At 42.6% G+C, this 17,022-nt stretch overlaps 1 protein-coding gene and 1 non-coding gene across 4 annotated transcripts in view; one reads left to right on the top strand and one right to left on the bottom strand.

The window, feature by feature from the left end:
* OSBPL2 (oxysterol binding protein like 2) overlaps positions 1 to 17,022 on the top strand; it is a 124,642-nt gene that overhangs the window by 75,400 nt on the left and 32,220 nt on the right. For all 3 annotated transcript variants that reach the window (XM_060230685.1, XM_060230684.1, XM_060230683.1), the window contains 4 exons: positions 4,709 to 4,784; positions 10,176 to 10,310; positions 13,712 to 13,809; positions 14,813 to 14,995. In XM_060230685.1, the coding sequence (XP_060086668.1) occupies positions 4,709 to 4,784; positions 10,176 to 10,310; positions 13,712 to 13,809; positions 14,813 to 14,995 (492 nt within the window). The remainder of the gene's footprint in view (positions 1 to 4,708; positions 4,785 to 10,175; positions 10,311 to 13,711; positions 13,810 to 14,812; positions 14,996 to 17,022) is intronic.
* TRNAP-CGG (transfer RNA proline (anticodon CGG)) lies at positions 2,629 to 2,695 on the bottom strand. The gene has a single exon. It is a non-coding gene; the product is annotated as a tRNA-Pro (tRNA).

Here is a 17,022-nt window from a genome sequence, read left to right as displayed (position 1 = left end):
TTCAAACATGTGACATTCTAGTATGCAGCATGCAAAATTAATCAAATGGCTGAAATAGAGTGCAGTATAATTCTATAGAGGATATATCCTGGTTGTCTGTCAAGACCCATAAAGAGGATGGTTGGCACACAACGCTGACCAAAAGAAAAGCTAAGCATTAAATATTTTTTGTTAACTGTAGAAGCCGTTGTAGCTGTCAGCTAGACGTGTGACGAACATCTGACACACTTGACTAAATCCAGCCCCTCATATACAGCAAGCATGAACTTTGCCTGTTATTAATGTCATATCTTTGAAGGCAGGAAGCCCCAGACTGTGGCACTCTGTATATTAGCAGTGGATCAGTGGGGTTCTGTAGTATGCCAAGGATATCTCTGGAGCCAGGTAATCTATGTAATCTTAGAGAGCTATTATTCCAGGATTTGGGAAAAATATAAACTGTTTTCTAGGACAGAGTTCATCAGCGAATTCATGGTTGCTTGAAAACCTTAGGGGTAGGGAGGACCTAATAGAAAGGTATAACTTAAATCAAACTACTAGTCAGAAATGGCTACCCTACAGAAATGGCCCAGTCTTATTTTGAATTCTGCCACCGAAGAGTACTGGCTTGATACCCAGGCAGTGAAGTTACTGCACTTGATTCCCATTTCCTGAGAAGAAAGAGGTGATCGCTGCTACAGTGAGATTTTAGAATACTAATAGGGAATGAAGGTTGATGTTGATGTGTTTCCAAGTTGACCTGTACCTAGAAACCATTGTTTTTAGCATATATCAATTCCCTGTCTAAAGTCATTCAGAAAACAATGTATAAAACATCTTTAAAAATAGAAACAAAACTCATTAACCTTCCACCCCAGCAGCTGAAGAGCTTAAAGTCCATCTTTCCCAACTGTACTTGGGGACTGTGTGTCATTGTGAAGTAGCCTGAACTCAGCTACAGTTAGTCATGTACAAGCGGGGTACCCACAACGACTTGCAGTGGGCATCTGATTTTCCCCTCCCCCACAATTTCCTGTTTTCTTTCCCTGCACACCCCTGTAATCTCTTTTGTTTTCCTGCTTCCTTCTTTCAGATGTTTTTGTTTTAGATTTCAGATTTTTCAGCAAACCCTGGGTTTGTAGAAACATCTGTCTTGTCTGTCCGTTGCTAATTTGGTCCCCTTAAGCAGGAGACCTCTCCGATGGGTTTCTGTCACCTCAGTGGGTGCATGACTGTTAGTAGGAAGGTACAGCTTCCATAATTTCACTGATACAAATTAACAGAACAAAGTTTGAGTTCAGTGGCGCCTTTAAGACCTACAGAGTTCAATTCTGGTCATAAGCTTTCGTGTGCACACACACTTCTTCAGACAGCGTACACAAAAATTTATACCCAGAATTAAACATTGTTGGTCTTATAGGCGCCAGTGGATTCAAACTTTGTTTTTGTTTTTTTTGCTTCAGGCTAACATGGCTATCCATCTGATAGAAGTTAAACAGTTTACTGGAAGGCATTTTACTGAAGAATGCACCACAAAAGCAAATTGCAAACTGAATCAGATCCATGATCCATGAATACATATGAAAAGGGCATGGATGCAAAACTATTAGATGCAGATGGTTACAGAAAATAATATAAACAGATAAACAGGAAGTGCTGAAACATGAGTAAATAAAGTACAATTTTAAAATCAGTTCTAAAAGAGGTGAAGCACTAGATAGTGGAAGTATGAACCACAAACCACTAAACTTTGTAAATGCGTTTGAAATACGAAGTTGCAAATATGAGACCAAATTTAATGCATATCTACCATTAACTGCCCCACAATCACCCTTCTGGCCTTCTGGTTATGGATCAGTTTCCTAAGAAGCATGCGAATGCAGTTCCATAGCAGGATCTGAGCATCCATGAAAGCTGAAGAGGCAGAACTTCCACAGGCTTGTGAGGCTCTCAGCCCCCAAATTCCTGAGAAGTAAGAGGAGGACAGGGAGGATAGGCCTCTGAGGGCCAGTTTGCTGTAGTGATTAAGAGTGGTGGACTCCAATCTGGAGAATTAGATTTGATTCCCCACCTCCTCCTCCACATGAAGCCAGCTGTGTGACCTTGGGCCAGTCACAGTTCTCTCAGAACTCTCTCAGCCTCACCTGCCTCACAGGGTGTCTGTTGTGGGGAGAGGAAGGGAAGGTGATCGTAAGCCACTCCAAGACTTCTTCGGGTAGTGAGGGGTGAGGTATAAAACCCACTCTTCTTCTTTGGAGGCCTCTGGTGCCTCAAAGCATGAGGACCCTAAAGCAGAAAAACTGCTTCTGCCCTGAGAAGAAAAACTGCCCCCAAAGTAAATCTGTTTTTGAACCTCCAGGCCTTTGCTAGGTTTTCCTCCAGGCCTTTGCTAGGTTTTCCTTGGACAGGGGCGAGATTACATGACTATGCTGGAATAAAATGCTCCCAAGCTTGTCAAATGCTTTCTCCTACAACCAGACCAAATCACTTCTTGTGCCTGATGTGCCTCCATCTGAACATCTGAAGCTGCCTTCTACTGAATCAGACCCTCCTGGGTCCATCAAAGTCAGTATTGTCTTCTCAGACTGGCAGCGGCTCTCCAGGGTCTCAAGCTGAGGTTTTTCACACCTATTTGCCTGGACCCTTTTTTGGAGATGCCAGGGATTGAACCTGGGACCTTCTGCTTCCGAAGCAGATGCTCTACCACTGACCCACCGTCCCTCCAACACAGTCCAGCTTTCAAGGTTGAGCTGTTTTATCTCCTCAGAGATAATTCCCGTCACAAAACTTGCTCCCGTGTTCTGCACTCTTAAGGGAAAGTTTGTGTCCCTTACAACAATAGAATCGCTGGCAGTTTTCAAGCCTCAGCTGGATGAACACTTGTCAGGGATGCTCTAGGTTCTCATGGCATCTCAGCAGATGCTTAGCTTAGTTGGCAAAGTTAATATTCCACTTGACACCCCAGTTTCCGGGCTTCTTGAGCTGAATTGATAGATTTTCCCAAAGCTTTTAGATCCATCACACACAGTATGATTTTAAAAAATCCAGCAATCCATCCTTTCCCTCATCCCATAGTATTGTGTCGGGTCAAACATCACTGACGTTATCTGGTAAAAGGGTCTTCTGTTGTGAAAATCCATTTGGACAAGCTTTAGGCAAGTTTTGGACAACTTGCTGCCCACCCCCCCAAACAAACATGTTCTGTCAATACTTAGAGGTATTTTCCTAGTGTTTAGGTTAGATGTTCCCCATGGAATGTACATAGTGACTGTGCTGCTTTGTTGCAGTCTCAGCAAAAGTCAGTTTTGGATGGCAAACTATACACAGTTAGGGTCTGGAATCCATTTTGTTCCAAAATAGAGGGAGGGCCAAAAACTTAACTGGTTTAACATCCATGGCCACAGTCTCTGGATTTAAGTATCGACAGGTAAGGCCATGTTGAAAATTAGATACACTTTTTTTTTAAAAGTTATTTAATTTCTCAAGGCCATTTGAACTCCTTTGCAGTAGCCATAGTTCTGGTTCAAAAAAAGGTGTCACAACTGTTATGCAGAGTTGTTGTTTAGCATGATGAGCCAAGGAATTGTAGCTCACATTATGTTGTTTGGGGTTCAGACAGGCTAAAAAGATTGGGGAAGGAACAGTGGGCCATAATGGAGAACTAAGACACATATACGATATTAACATTGTACCCTTGGAAGTTTCAAGCACCCTGATTGTAAGCAGGGATCGTTTTGTAGAAAAATAGGTGGTGGTGCTCATTAGCATATGCCACCCCCTCTCCCACACCAGCTAAAAGCAACCCAGCGCAAGAAAGGAGGGCCACCTGGGGGACTCCTTGCCCCCCGCCCCAGTCAAAAGGCCAGCAAGCCGCTCACCACCCAAAATCACATAAGAAGTGGAGAAAGGGTGGTGTGGGCTTCTCCAAGGGTTAATGAGGGCTGCTGGGGGTGTGGCAAAGCTCCTGGTGGCTGGCTGGCTGCCCTCTCTCCTGATCCAGGGATTGTTATGCAGCTGCACCTGCTATTCAATGGACAAGGTAGGTGGGGAGGAAGAGGGGGAACCATCAGAAAGGTTCAGGAGCTGTGCTCCTGTGAGCTCCTGCTGAATTCAAAGCCTGACTGTAAGCAGTAAAGACAGCAGAACATGAAAGTAGATTTTGCAATGGGAATTTGTGGATATAAAATAGCTCGCTGCTGGAAACTGTACCGTGTTACAGTCACATCAGGCAAGAGAAGTGATTTGTAGAAGAAAGCATTTGACAAGCTGGGAGCATATTATTCCAGCTTAGTCATATAAGCTTGCCCAGCTTTGTTCTGTGTGATTAATACTAGTACTGCCATCTTACATACTACTTGGAAGTCAGTTTTGGTGCTTTGAGTGGACCTTAATTGTAAGTGTAGGTGTGTGTACAGAAAAAAGTGCATGTATATGAAAAGAGTCCAGTCTTCCCCGCAAGTTTAAAAATGCATGTAGGAAACTGGATGGAAAACTGTCAAAACTTCATGATGATGCAGAAATCTTACGCAGGTACGAGCCACACTGTTGGAATCCCAGAAAAGGCCTTGGGAATTTTGTAATAGTTTGTCTTGCATTCGTTTCTGACCTTGTGAAGACATGAAGCCTCTTGCCTGCATGAGTGAAGAAGATAATAAATGACTGTTACAGACAAATGCTTTTAAAGAAGAATGAGCCGTGGCATTAACCTGTTGATTTGTTCTCTCTATAGAACAGCATTACCTGCACCGATGTTTACTAGGAGTGATTTCAGCGTCTGGAGTATCTTAAAAAAGTGCATTGGACTGGTAAGCTGATGCCCCATTCTGATCAGGCTTGCCTGATGCTTTTTGGTGACATATTGTGTCTTAGTGTAAGGTACAAGCCCAGTACCAAGATTTCCAGGCATTAAGCATTTGTGTGTCAAAGCTTTTTTTATCAGGTTCCTAATGAAAGGAGCTTTGTCTCTTGAAAGCTTGTATACTGCAAGTCTTGGTCTCTAAGGCACTGCTGGACTTGAGTATAGCTCTTGCAGACCGACATAACTGTCCACCTGAAATGTATGTCTTAGTGTGTTTGAACAAAGTTAGAGTCCAGTGGCACCTTTAAGACCAACAAATGTTTGTTCAGAGTAAGTTTTCTTGTGCATCCACACTTCATCAGACAGTGAAATGGAGTACAGTGAACAGTGCTACATATAGGCATTGGACAGTAAGGTAGCATGCAAAATAGTGATTTTTTTTTTAACATATGAAAAGAATAGCAAGTTCAGTCCCTGGTTATCATCTGCATGGGTTCACGGGGAGGGGGAGCAGCAAAGACAATAAACATGTCAAAGCTGGAGAACGATGGTGAAAATCTGTGTCACAAGTGTTCGAGTGTGAGATGGGGTCAGTTTGAGAGCCGACATAATATGGTAGCTAGAATAGGTCAGGAAAGACCTGTGTTTGAATTTCCACTGGGGTCATGAAAGCTTTTCGGAGTTACTTTCTGGTTTAACATTTTTTTAATGGTTTTATTGTTGCAGAGCTCATATTTAGCTGAAATTTTAGAAAATGTGGGATTATGCCAGCATCACAACAGTGGCTTTTATATCATTTTCCACTGCACTTCTGTCTGCTACCAGTTTCTCAGTAGCTAGTGTCTGTCTGTCTGTCTCTCTAAGCTACTTAACCTTAAAGTGTTTGTGAGGATAATAGTGGTGGGAGAACCAAAAGGAAAAAAAATGTACACCATTTTGAATGCTATGATGGAAAGGCCAGATAAAAATGTAATCGCAGTTTGCAACATTTTCAGCCTGCATGCGCAAACGCTCACGTAGAGCACCACACAGATGAAAAATGACAGGGAAATGGGCTTCTTTGTCCAGATTCGAAGCAGTTATGAAAAAGCCCAATAAAATACTTCACTTTTTTTGTTTTGGCATCCAAGGGCAGTGACAGATTTTTGTAATTTAAATGACATGACTTTGAATCAACTTGTGCTGCTTCAGTAAGCAGAGCTACTGAGAAGTAAGCTTAACTTCTTCTGAATAACTCAATATTTGACACGTTGTTGGGACAGTTCATTTTGACATAGCTGTTCATCCTGATTCCAGATTTAGTCCAGCTCGAACAAAATGCATGCAGAGTCTCTTCCCGCTGAATTGGAGCACAGTGAAATCTTTATCAAGCAATACATTTGTGCTGTAGAACTTATATCAGAGGTTTGCTTTTGTAGGCTAGTCTAGTGGGAATCTATATTCACATATAGACAGTTTGGAAACATTTCCCCCTTTAAAATGACCAAGGAGTAGACTTTGTCTCACTGGGTGAGAACATGTCTTCTCACTACGATATTTTCCCTTGGTCTTCCTGTCCCCCTTTAAAAAGCTCCTGTAGACATTAATAGAGGAGCCCCGTGGCTCAGAGTGGTAAGCTGCAGTGTTGCATTCCAAGATCTGTTCACAAACTGAGTTCGATCCTGGCAGAAGCTGGGTTCAGGAAGCTGGTTTAAGGCTGACTCAGCCTTCCAGCCTTCTGATGAGTACCCAGCTTGCTGGGGGTAAAGTGTAGATAACTGGGGAAGGCAATGGCAAACCACCCTGTAAAAAGTCTGCCATCGTGATGCAACTTCACCCCAGAGTCAGAAACGACTGATGCTTGCACAGGGGACTACCTTTATCTTTTTTAGCCATTAATAAAGTGAGAGAGAACATGAACAGGAGCCCTTCTGGTGTGTGTATTAGACATCTGCTGCTATTATTTCTCTCCCCCCCCCCATTTGTATTTTTTAAAGTGTGGGGACTTCAACTTCAGATTTTTTCCTTTAAATCATGCATATTGTGGGAGGCTGATTGAGCCAATTTGGTAGGTTCATGTCATAGAGACTTTCTAAAAAAACATTTTTAAAAAAAATTAAGTCCAGATTTGTAAACTGGGAAACCTTTGAGAGTGGCATTATATACAGCAAGAGTGGAAACTGGTAGAAATTTCCCTCTTGTATGAACAGTTGTACCCCCTTGGACCCAAATTTAGTAAATAGTGAAATTAGCAAGTTAGAAATTAGCACTAGTTATGGATACATCTAATTCTCAATATGGCCAAGTCTGGAGACTGGAACCATGAACAAGACAGATCTTTCTACAAACTGGAAAAAGTGACCCAGGTCTGCCAAAAGATCTGAAATCTAAATTGTGTGTTTGTGTGTGCGCACAAATAATAGGGGTGTTAACCTCCAATCACCTGTAGCTTTTAGCAATGAAATAGCACCTATAACTTTAACAAACAAATGCTCTCAGTAGCAGTTGCTAGGCAACCAGAACATTTTCACCAGCTTTTAAGCTTTGGTTTAAGTCAGTTAAAGGCAGGGGGGAAGTGGCAGGGCCTTTTCGAGGTTGTTTTGGCTTTTGAGGGAGGACTTATTAGGTCTGGGCCTTGCAGAAGCCACTGGATAACTTTCTACCTTGTGAGTCACATGGCTTACCCAGAACGGGTTGCTTGCTGCTGTTTAGTAGCAGCTTCCCCTCGAAAACCAGCGTTTCTGTAGTGGTTGGAGTTTCAGATTTGGATGTGGGACATACAGCTTCAAATCCCCACTCTGCTGTGGAAGCTCACAGCATGACCTTGGGCTGGAAAGAGAGAAGGAAGTAGGAAAGTTGACAGGAGGTGGGAAAGAGGAAATAATGGGAAGGGGGATACAGGGAAAAGTGAGGACCCCCTGGCAGGGTGGATTTGATTTAAATCACTAGTCAGTAAGACTTGATTTAAATCATAGTTTTCTACATAAAGACTCATTTTTGCTGGTATAACCTAAATATTCATAATTAGATGAAGATTTCATTTTTAGAATTACTGTTCATATTAGTTTTACAGTTATATAAAAATGTTGATTTTTAATACTATTAGAAACACATAATAGATAGGTAATTATGAAATTATTGTGAGGTGAATTATCTCCATTTTAATAGATGAATCATTCATATTTGGACAACTTTTCTGCTGTACTTTCTGTTTCTGTTGTCATCTTCATCCTAGCACTTCTCGTGATGTTGCCTCATTTGGGCCACCAGGCCTTGCATTTCTTTGCTGCAGTGTTTGCATTTTGCACGCATGCCTGCCTTACCAATAGGTAGAGGAACTTCATTAAAACATTCCCAAACTGGGTCTCTTTTTATGGCCTGCTGCCATTATAGGTTTTCTCCTCCAGGAAAAGAATAATGTGATAAACCTCGGGTTATACACACAAAAGATCCAAAGTGTTGTGGAGTATTCTGCTCAAAAAGTTTCACTTTCATTTTTATTGCTTTCCCCTCCCTCCTCACACTTAAGTTTCTTCTTGTGCAGATCTATTCCACTTCAAGCAATCTTTTTCTATTCATTGAACTTTCTGAAACTTAGCCCTTAAGGGGTTGATTCTGTGTACATAGGTTTGTAGAACAATGAGATTAAGGTCTTTTTCTCAACTCTGTTCATTTTATAACATTTTTGCTGCGTAGAAGAGGCATGTGATCTCTGCAGGCACAAATTACAGTTTTGAGAGAGAGAAACTGCCCAGTAATCTTACAGAAACCTATGGAAAACCTATTATGAATGGATTAATAGAATTTATTACCAAAAAATTTAAACATTGCATGAATATACAGCCTTATGCTTCAGAATTAAAAACTAATCCTTATTTCATGATGGAATAACCTTTGGATGATGATATATTTTCCTCAGAAAGCATTTTATTTAAAAATCAATTTTAAATCAAAATAATCCAATTTAAATAAAAAAAATCTGATTTTATTTTTTTTAAATCATTGATTTTTAAACACCCTGCCCACCCCCCCTCCCGGCAAGTCTGTGTGGATTCCATTACTCCGCAGCTGGGCCCAGCCTGATGCCTGCCTCTACACACCTGGGCTATAGTTTTCACAGGTAGAGGCTGCCAGGGTGAGGGAAAGCTGAAGACAGGAGACAGATAAATTAGGTTGGCTGGGAGGTGGAAAGGAGAAAAAGAAGCAGGAAGAGAAGAGGAAGTATAGGTCAGGGGTGGCCACACTTGCTTAATGTAAGAGCCACATGGAATAAATGTCAAACGTTTGAGAGTAGGGTTGCTAAGTCTTCTTCATCCCCCAGCGGGGGAGAGTCATGTGCGCATTACGCACCACATGAGAAATGATGTCCCCCTGAAGTGATGTCATCAAAATGGTGGCACCCGTGCATTCTAGGCTGTTCTAGGCGTTTTCCCGGACGCTCTAGCCATTTGGGAGGTTAAAACTCTATGGCACCTATTGCACCATAGAGTTTTACCTCCCAAATGGCTAGAGCGTCCAGGAAAACCATAGAGTTTCCTGGAAACGCCTAGAGCAGCCCCGCACGGGCACCGCCATTTTGATGTCACTTCCGGGTGACGTCATCGCGCCAGGGACACGGAGAGAGGTTCCCCCCACTGGCCCAATGTGGGCCAGCGGGTTGAGGACCTACCAGGCGGGAGATTCCCCACTCAAATTGTGGGGTTGGCAGCCCTATTTGAGAGCCACAAAACAAGAACGTCAGATGTTTGAAAATTGGAAGGAAGGAAGGAAAATAGATCAGGAGAGGGATGACGGAAGGAGAGATTGAAAGAAAGCAACTTTAACTTTAAATGCATTCTCCAAGCCGCTGGCTGACTTGGATTGGCAAAGTGACTTAAAGATACAAATTCCTTCTCCAAGCCAGTTGATGGGGTAGTCGGGGCTTTGAGAGGCACACCAAAATGTGTGAAAGAGCCACATGTGGCTCCCAAGCCACAGTTTGGCCACCCCGGTATAGGTCCTTTCAAGGCAAGAAAAGAGATAGTGGAACAGGGAAACATGAAACACCCCAGCTTTTTATAGGAGTCTCAGAAATATGAGCCCAACTTTTGGGGTAGATCAAGATGGGTAGCCATGTTAGTCTGTCTAGAGCAGTACAAAAGAGCCCAGTAGTGCATTAAAGACCAGCAAAAGTTGTGGTAGGGTATCTTACTCTTTTCAACTTTTGGGGCATGAGGCTTTTCTGTGATGTGCAAATGTAGTTGTTCATTTTGTTTTAACTAACTCAGTTCCCTATTTGTCCACTGCTTAGGTGGCAGTGGCTATGTATTAATGTTTCATGTTGCGTTATCTGTCAGGCCTCATTTTATTCATAACTGGATAAGTCTTTCTTTGGAACTCATGCTCTTTATATTTTTATGCTGTTTTGTCTCTGGTGTAGGAGCTGTCTAAAATTACAATGCCCATTGCCTTCAATGAGCCTCTGAGCTTTCTCCAGCGGATAACAGAATATATGGAACACACATACCTCATTAATAAAGCATGTAGTCACGCAAACCCTCTAGAAAGAATGCAGGTAAGTGTTTGCCATAATTACCAAGTATCCTTCCCCCTCAACATGTTCGTGTTAAAATGAACACCTAGATAAACAGCTGTGTAATTTCAGGAAATGTATGCAAATGTCATAACAGGTATAATTCCCAGTTCCTTATGTGCGACTAATCAAATCTAATTTTCACCATATGTGGATCCTTAAACCCACAGATTAGGGCTGTGAACAGACAGGACACAGGGGTTTGCAGAAAACTCTGAAATTCTAAACAAGCGAAAATTATGGAGGGATTAAACCCCACCAGAATAATAGAAGCAACACCTGTAGCTTTAAGAAATAAATGCCCTCTGAAAAATCAGTGGTCCTTTGGGGTTTCTAGGCAATCACAATATTGCCATCCTTTCTGTCAGTAGAAGCCAGGGGGAGGGGACCTTTCCAAGGCTGATATCCCGGTCCACCCCTTCTCCCCTCCCCCTGTCCTTGGGGCAGGACTCATTGGGATCAGCCCCAGCAGCAGCAGCTACCACAGGACTTGCATGTCATATGGCCTTGATGTCATGCAACTCATTTGTACCTAGTGGTAGTCACTGCACCAGTTGTGTGACTTGGCTGGGCTTACTGTGGCCATGGCATCAGGGCTTTTTTGTAGAAAAGGCCCAGCAGGAGCTAATTTGCATATTAGGCCACCCCCCCTGTGTAGATGACTGGGGAAGGCAAACCACCCTGTAAAAAGTCTGCCATGAAAACGTTGTGAAAGCAACGTCACCCTAGAGTCGGTAGCGACTGGTGCTTGCACAGCACCTGAATAATTTGCACAGCTTGCGCAGCACCTGAATAATTTGCTTCTGTACAACTTTTGCAACTTGAGAGGACTTTGCTGAGGAGTGGATGTTTCCCAAGGAGAGGCTGCTGGGGGAGGCAAGGAGGGAAAGTGAAAAGCTGGTGTGGTGTAAGTGGTTAGGTGTGCTAGGCTTGGATCTGGGGGACAACAGGTTATTCTCCCCATTCTTTCAACAGCAGATTGCTTATGTATCAGAATCTGATTATGTATTGTTAAATGTGGGGTACTTTAAAACAGACATTTCTGTCTGTCCCGTCCAGTTTTGTCCTGCCCTTCCTTCTAGGAGCTTAGGACAGCACATAGGTTCACCCTCTTCTTCTTCCATCCCACGCTATAGATGGGGAAATGAAATAGGAATTGGCTCTAACTATGAGTAAACCATCAAGTAGCAATTCCAAAGAATAGTGTTAATGGTTTTTTGAAAGTTATGCAATGCCAAAAAACATCTGTGGGCATGTTGCTATGAAGATATAATATAAACGGAAGGTGAAAAGTTGAGTCCCACAGATTCAGTATCTGCATGCAGCCATTAAATCATGGCAATCGCATGGTCTTTTGAGGCTCAACTGTACATATTGCTATCGCCAAAAGAATCAACTTTTTTGGTGATACTTAAATATTTGGGACATCTTTTTTGGTTTGTCAAAATCTTTCATAATGAGCCCTCATATGGCAATGTAGAAAGGCTCTGTATAAGTCAGAAAAATCAAAGCCACACAGGGAGAGGGGCCACACAGAAGTGTCAGTCCTTGTCATTTCCCAGTTAAAGGCTCAGGGAATAGATGACCTCTATCTGAGACTCTGGAGAGCTGCCACCAGTCAGAGTAGAAAACACTGAGCTTGATAGGCTGGTGATTTGACTTTGTGTACAGCAGCTTAGTGTCATTCAGGTCAACTGATTTGCACTTTCCAAGGGAGAAGTGTTGAGATTATAGTGGATCCTAGAAGCGACCACGTGGGGGAAGGAAGGGGCTGTGACTCAGTGGTAGAGCATCTGCTTGGCATGCAGGAAGTCTCAGGTTCGATCTCTGGCATCTCTAGTATAAAAAGGACTAGGTAGTAGGTAATGTGAATGACCTCTCTCTACCTGGGACCCTGGAAATCTGCTGCTAGTCTGAATAGATAATACTGATTTATCCAGTGGCCAAACTGGATTAATGGAAGAGCCACATAAAATAAATGTCAGATGTTTGAGGACCGGGAGGAAGGAAGAAAGAAAGAAAGAAAGAAAGAAAGAAAGGGAGGGAGGGAGTGGTGGAAAGAAAGTAACTTTAAATACATTCTCCAAGCCACTAGCTGGCTTGGCTTGAAGAAGTGATTTAAAGAGACAAATGTCTTCTCCAAGCCAGGTGCTGGGGGCTTCACGAGCCTCACAGTTTGGCCACCCCTGTGATAGCCCAAAGGTCTGATTCAATATAAGGCAGCTTCATATGTTCAACTCCCTTGGAAAATATCACCTTTGACAGTGCATTTTGATCAACATAACAAAAGGGAACATGCAAAATGAAACTTTCATGCCTTCACCCTGTAGTGTAGTAGAGATTTGGGAGATGATCGTGTGTCGTGCGGCATGGTAGGGCTGGAGCAGAAGGAGAAATCCACTGAAATGGCCGCACTTGCCCTTGCAGATGTATTCACTGTATTCATTTGATCCATTGGTATAAGAGGTTGTCTGTGAGATTTTGCATGTGACCTTCCTGATACAGCCTCCGCTGACTCCCAGCAGTGATTTTGCAGAGGGGCAGAGGACTGACAGGAGGTGGGGGAAATCTGCTTCTACAACTCAGGAGTCTGAATACAATGTAGGTGGTTCAGAAGGCTTGGGGAATGGCTGCCTGCACACGAACAAGTGGTCATGTCTGTATAGGGAGGCCTTCCTTGTTTATCGAGAATCAAGAGTTTAGAACCAAACTAGAGATGCTAATCTCTAGATGGGACCTTGAGATCTCCCAGGATTACAATGGATCTCCAGACTACAGAGATCAGTTCTCCTGGAGAAAATGGCTGCTTTGGAGGGCAGATTCTAGGAATTCCCATACCCAGATTTTGGCAACCCTAATCCAGGCTAAATTTTCCCAGTGGCAGAATGAAACTTCCTTGTCTGTGCCCTCCACCATCCACTGCAGCCCCCCCCCCCCGCCCCCGAGCTGCAGAAAATGGTGCTTCTGGGTGATTGGGGTCCATGGGAAATGACGTCAGGGGAGTCTGCAGCCAGAAAGAGAAATCAATGAATAAGATGATGAAGATATTGGATTTATATCCCGCCCTCCACTCTGAATCTCAGAGCGGCTCACAATCTCCTTTATCTTCCTCCCCCACAACAGACACCCTGTGAGGTGAGTGGGGCTGAGAGGGCTCTCACAGCAGCTGCTCTTTCAAGGACAACCTCTGCCAGAGCTATGACTGACCCAAGGCCATTCCAGCAGGTGCAAGTGGAGGAGTGGGGAAGCAAACCCGGTTGGAAATTGCCCATTTAGTTTAGATCCAACCCAGGGTCTAAAGGGAAACTTTGTTGCATTCTGTGAACTCTGATCTTGAACTAATTGCCAGTTCTGTATTGTCCTCTACTTGGTATGTCTTGCAGGCCGTCGCTGCTTTTGCTGTTTCTGCTGTAGCTTCTCAGTGGGAGAGAACTGGCAAACCGTTTAACCCTCTCCTTGGAGAAACATATGAATTAGTCAGGTGAGAATATTTATGGAAGGTAGCATCTTGGCTTTGGAATGCACCCAAACAAAGGGCAGCAGGAGACACTGCCTGAGCGGAGGAGGAAATCATATGCACCCATGCAGAAAAGCTGCTGCTAACATCAGTAACATAATGCTGACTGTTGATAGAGGTGGTGAGGATAGTGGTACTTCACAATTTTCCAAATTCAGCAGATTTGCTTTGCAGTTGGTTTCTTACAGATGGAAGAATTCCACAGATGGAATTTCCACAGATGGAAGAATTCTGCAAAATGCAACTTTCTTACAACTTTCCCCCACTGCTGCCCCAAATGCTCCCCATGCTGTTTTGGGTGGTGTTGGTGGGTCCCCTGTACCCCAGGAGTAGCATTTGGTGGAAGAATAACTTACCGTCTGCAGTAACTCACTCCGCAGTAACAGTTTGGATGGATAAAATAGGAGTCAAATTGCACCTTTAAGACCAACTTAATTTTATTCAGAACGTAAGCTTTCATGTGCTCTCTAAGCACACTTCATCAGACGAGGAATATGGTACAGTGAGCAAAGCCACACATAGCTGGTAGTAAGTATCTCAGAATACAAACTGGTACAAATTTATGATCCAATGACAGAATAGTAAAATTAACAAATTGAGCAAAGTTTTGATCTGAGTAGCATGAGCATGCAAAAGCAATAAAACAGTAATATGTCAGAATGTGAGAATGTCTGTTAATGACTATATTGTATTAAGCCTGGGTCAAAAGGAAAGTATTTTGCATGTTCTGAATAAAATTAAGTTGGCCTTAAAAGGTGCAACTTGACTCCTGTTTTGTTCTAATACTTCAGACTAACATGGCTGACTACTTGGATCTATCAGTTTGGATGGATGTAGGCCATGATATTGTGATGCTGGGCAATTGTGCATATTTTCAGGAGTGTCCAGTTGTTGAAGTACAAAGAATGGTTGTGTGTGTCTATATGGCTTTCCATTATTCTGATCCTCTTTTATTGTTTCTTTCTAGGGAGGATTTAGGTTTTAGATTTATTTCTGAACAGGTCAGTCATCACCCACCTATCAGCGCATTTTATTCTGAAGGCTTAAACCAGGATTTTGTTTTTCATGGATCAATTTACCCGAAGCTGAAGTTCTGGGGGAAAAGCGTGGAAGCAGAACCCCGGGGAACAATAACGCTGGAGCTTTTAAAGTACGTTCGATTTTTCCATAGTTACCTTAAAACAATCCGACCTAAATAAGAAATGCATACAAGATATTTTCTTAGTTTGTGTGCTTGTGAAATAGATAAACGCTTATATGGTTTGAGCTTTTGAGGTATCGAGCGCCTAATCCCAAATTCATTGGGTATTTTTGAAAAGATACCGTGATAATCTCTCTCCCCCCCCCCCCCCCGTTACTGTTTACTGAAACAAAAAGTAAATTCTTCCCACCTGTCCAGTTGCACTTTTAAAAACTCTGAAATGTTTTAGGTGATTTTCTTGCCCATGTATTGTTGGCGTAGCAGCCCGAATAGCCCAGATCTGATCGCATCAGAGTTTGGAACCTGGAAGCTAAGCAGGATCAGCCCTGGTTAGTATTTGAATGGGAGACCAACAAGGAAGATGAGAGCTTGCTGTTCAGAACACAACAGCAAACCACCTCCACTCATCTCTTTTATTGAAAACCTCAGTGAAGGGGTGGGCATAAGTATATTGCAGTTTGATGGCATGTAAAAACAGCAGTAATAATAATAGTTTTCATTGTCAGATAATAATAGATATCGTTTACTTAAGAACTTGGTAGTCCACCATTTGGAAAAAGTAATAAAAAATATAATCGGCAAATGGATAACTGACTTATTCTTATCAGCATACAAAAGAATGTGTTGGATCCAGCATTTTAGTTCTGCTAATGGAAGAACTTTCCTGCAATGGAAAGTGTGTTCTCCTAGTATGGAGATTCCTTGCATTAGCAGGACTTGCCTCTTTCTGAGTTGGAATGTGCCTTGAGTTAGGCAAAGCCTTCACCGTTAGTTGACTGCAAGTGTTGGCTCCAACCCATAACAGACAGCTGAAATTATCTGATGAATGTACAAATCACACCTTAAAACGTTTTGTATAACAATATAACATTCTACATTGCTCAAAAACTAAGCAGCAAAGAAGTATCCATAGAGATAAATGTGTCACTCAGTAACAAGTTTCTAAATACTTCTACTTTAATTCTCTAAACAATTGTCTGCCCAACAGTGAAACTAATACCCCACCAGAATTCACTAGCTTTCCGCTGTCTTTGATGTGATGTGATGTTAGCATGGTGGAGATCTTATGAGAGGAGTGCCTAATAGGCATTTCATTTTCTGAATCCTGCAAAGGTTGGGCATGGTCTGTTCATTCTGTAATTTCCCATAAGTCTGTTCTGGCGGAAAGATCCTCAACGTTATTTCAGGTGTTTTGTGACTTAAGACTATGCAACCGCAGCTGGGTCCCTTCAGCTGACTAGAATGGGTTTGGTGCTGAATATAATAATTCAGTTATTCAGATAGATCCTCAAAGTTATTTCAGGTGTTTTGTGACTTAAGATCATGCAATTGCAGCTGGGTCCCTCCAGCTGACCAGAATGGGTTTGGCACTGAATATTTCCAGACCTTCCGCCTCTCCATCCTTGCATGTGTGAAACTGAACAGAAGAACACCTTATGGGGTTACAAAGTATAGACGCCTCTGAAGAAAAGGCATGTGGGGCTTTTTTTATTTGAAAGGAGGCAACTAAGGTAAGAGGACATATATGATAGGAATTCATCAAGTTATGGAACAGATGGAGAAACTGGATAGAGAGACTGTGTGTATTAATGTTAAAAGCTGGGGTAGCAATGAAATTCACTGGCAATAGATTTAGGATATAAAATATTGCTTGTTGCATGGTTAACATGGAATTCTCTGTCGTAAGATGTATTCCTGGATGTAGATATACAGGCCTCTGATACAGCAGGAGCTCACAGGAGCACAGCTCCTGAATCTTTCTGAAGGTTCCCCCTCTTCCTCCCCACCTTGAATTGTAGGTGCAGCTGCGTAACAATCCCTGGTTTTGCTCCACCACCTATTTTTCTACAAATAGATATAGATTAATGTAAGAGAGGTTTGACAGTGGCCCTCAGTTTCCTTCATAAGCAAAGGCATTATACCAGATTTTAGTGGCTGTCACCTCCCATGATATGCAAAGACATTATACTGAATAT

Source organism: Heteronotia binoei, chromosome 2 (assembly GCF_032191835.1).
Source record: "Heteronotia binoei isolate CCM8104 ecotype False Entrance Well chromosome 2, APGP_CSIRO_Hbin_v1, whole genome shotgun sequence".
Lineage (NCBI taxonomy): Eukaryota > Metazoa > Chordata > Lepidosauria > Squamata > Gekkonidae > Heteronotia > Heteronotia binoei.
The sequence above is the reverse complement of the archived record's forward strand: the minus strand, read 5'-3'. Positions and strand labels throughout refer to the sequence as shown.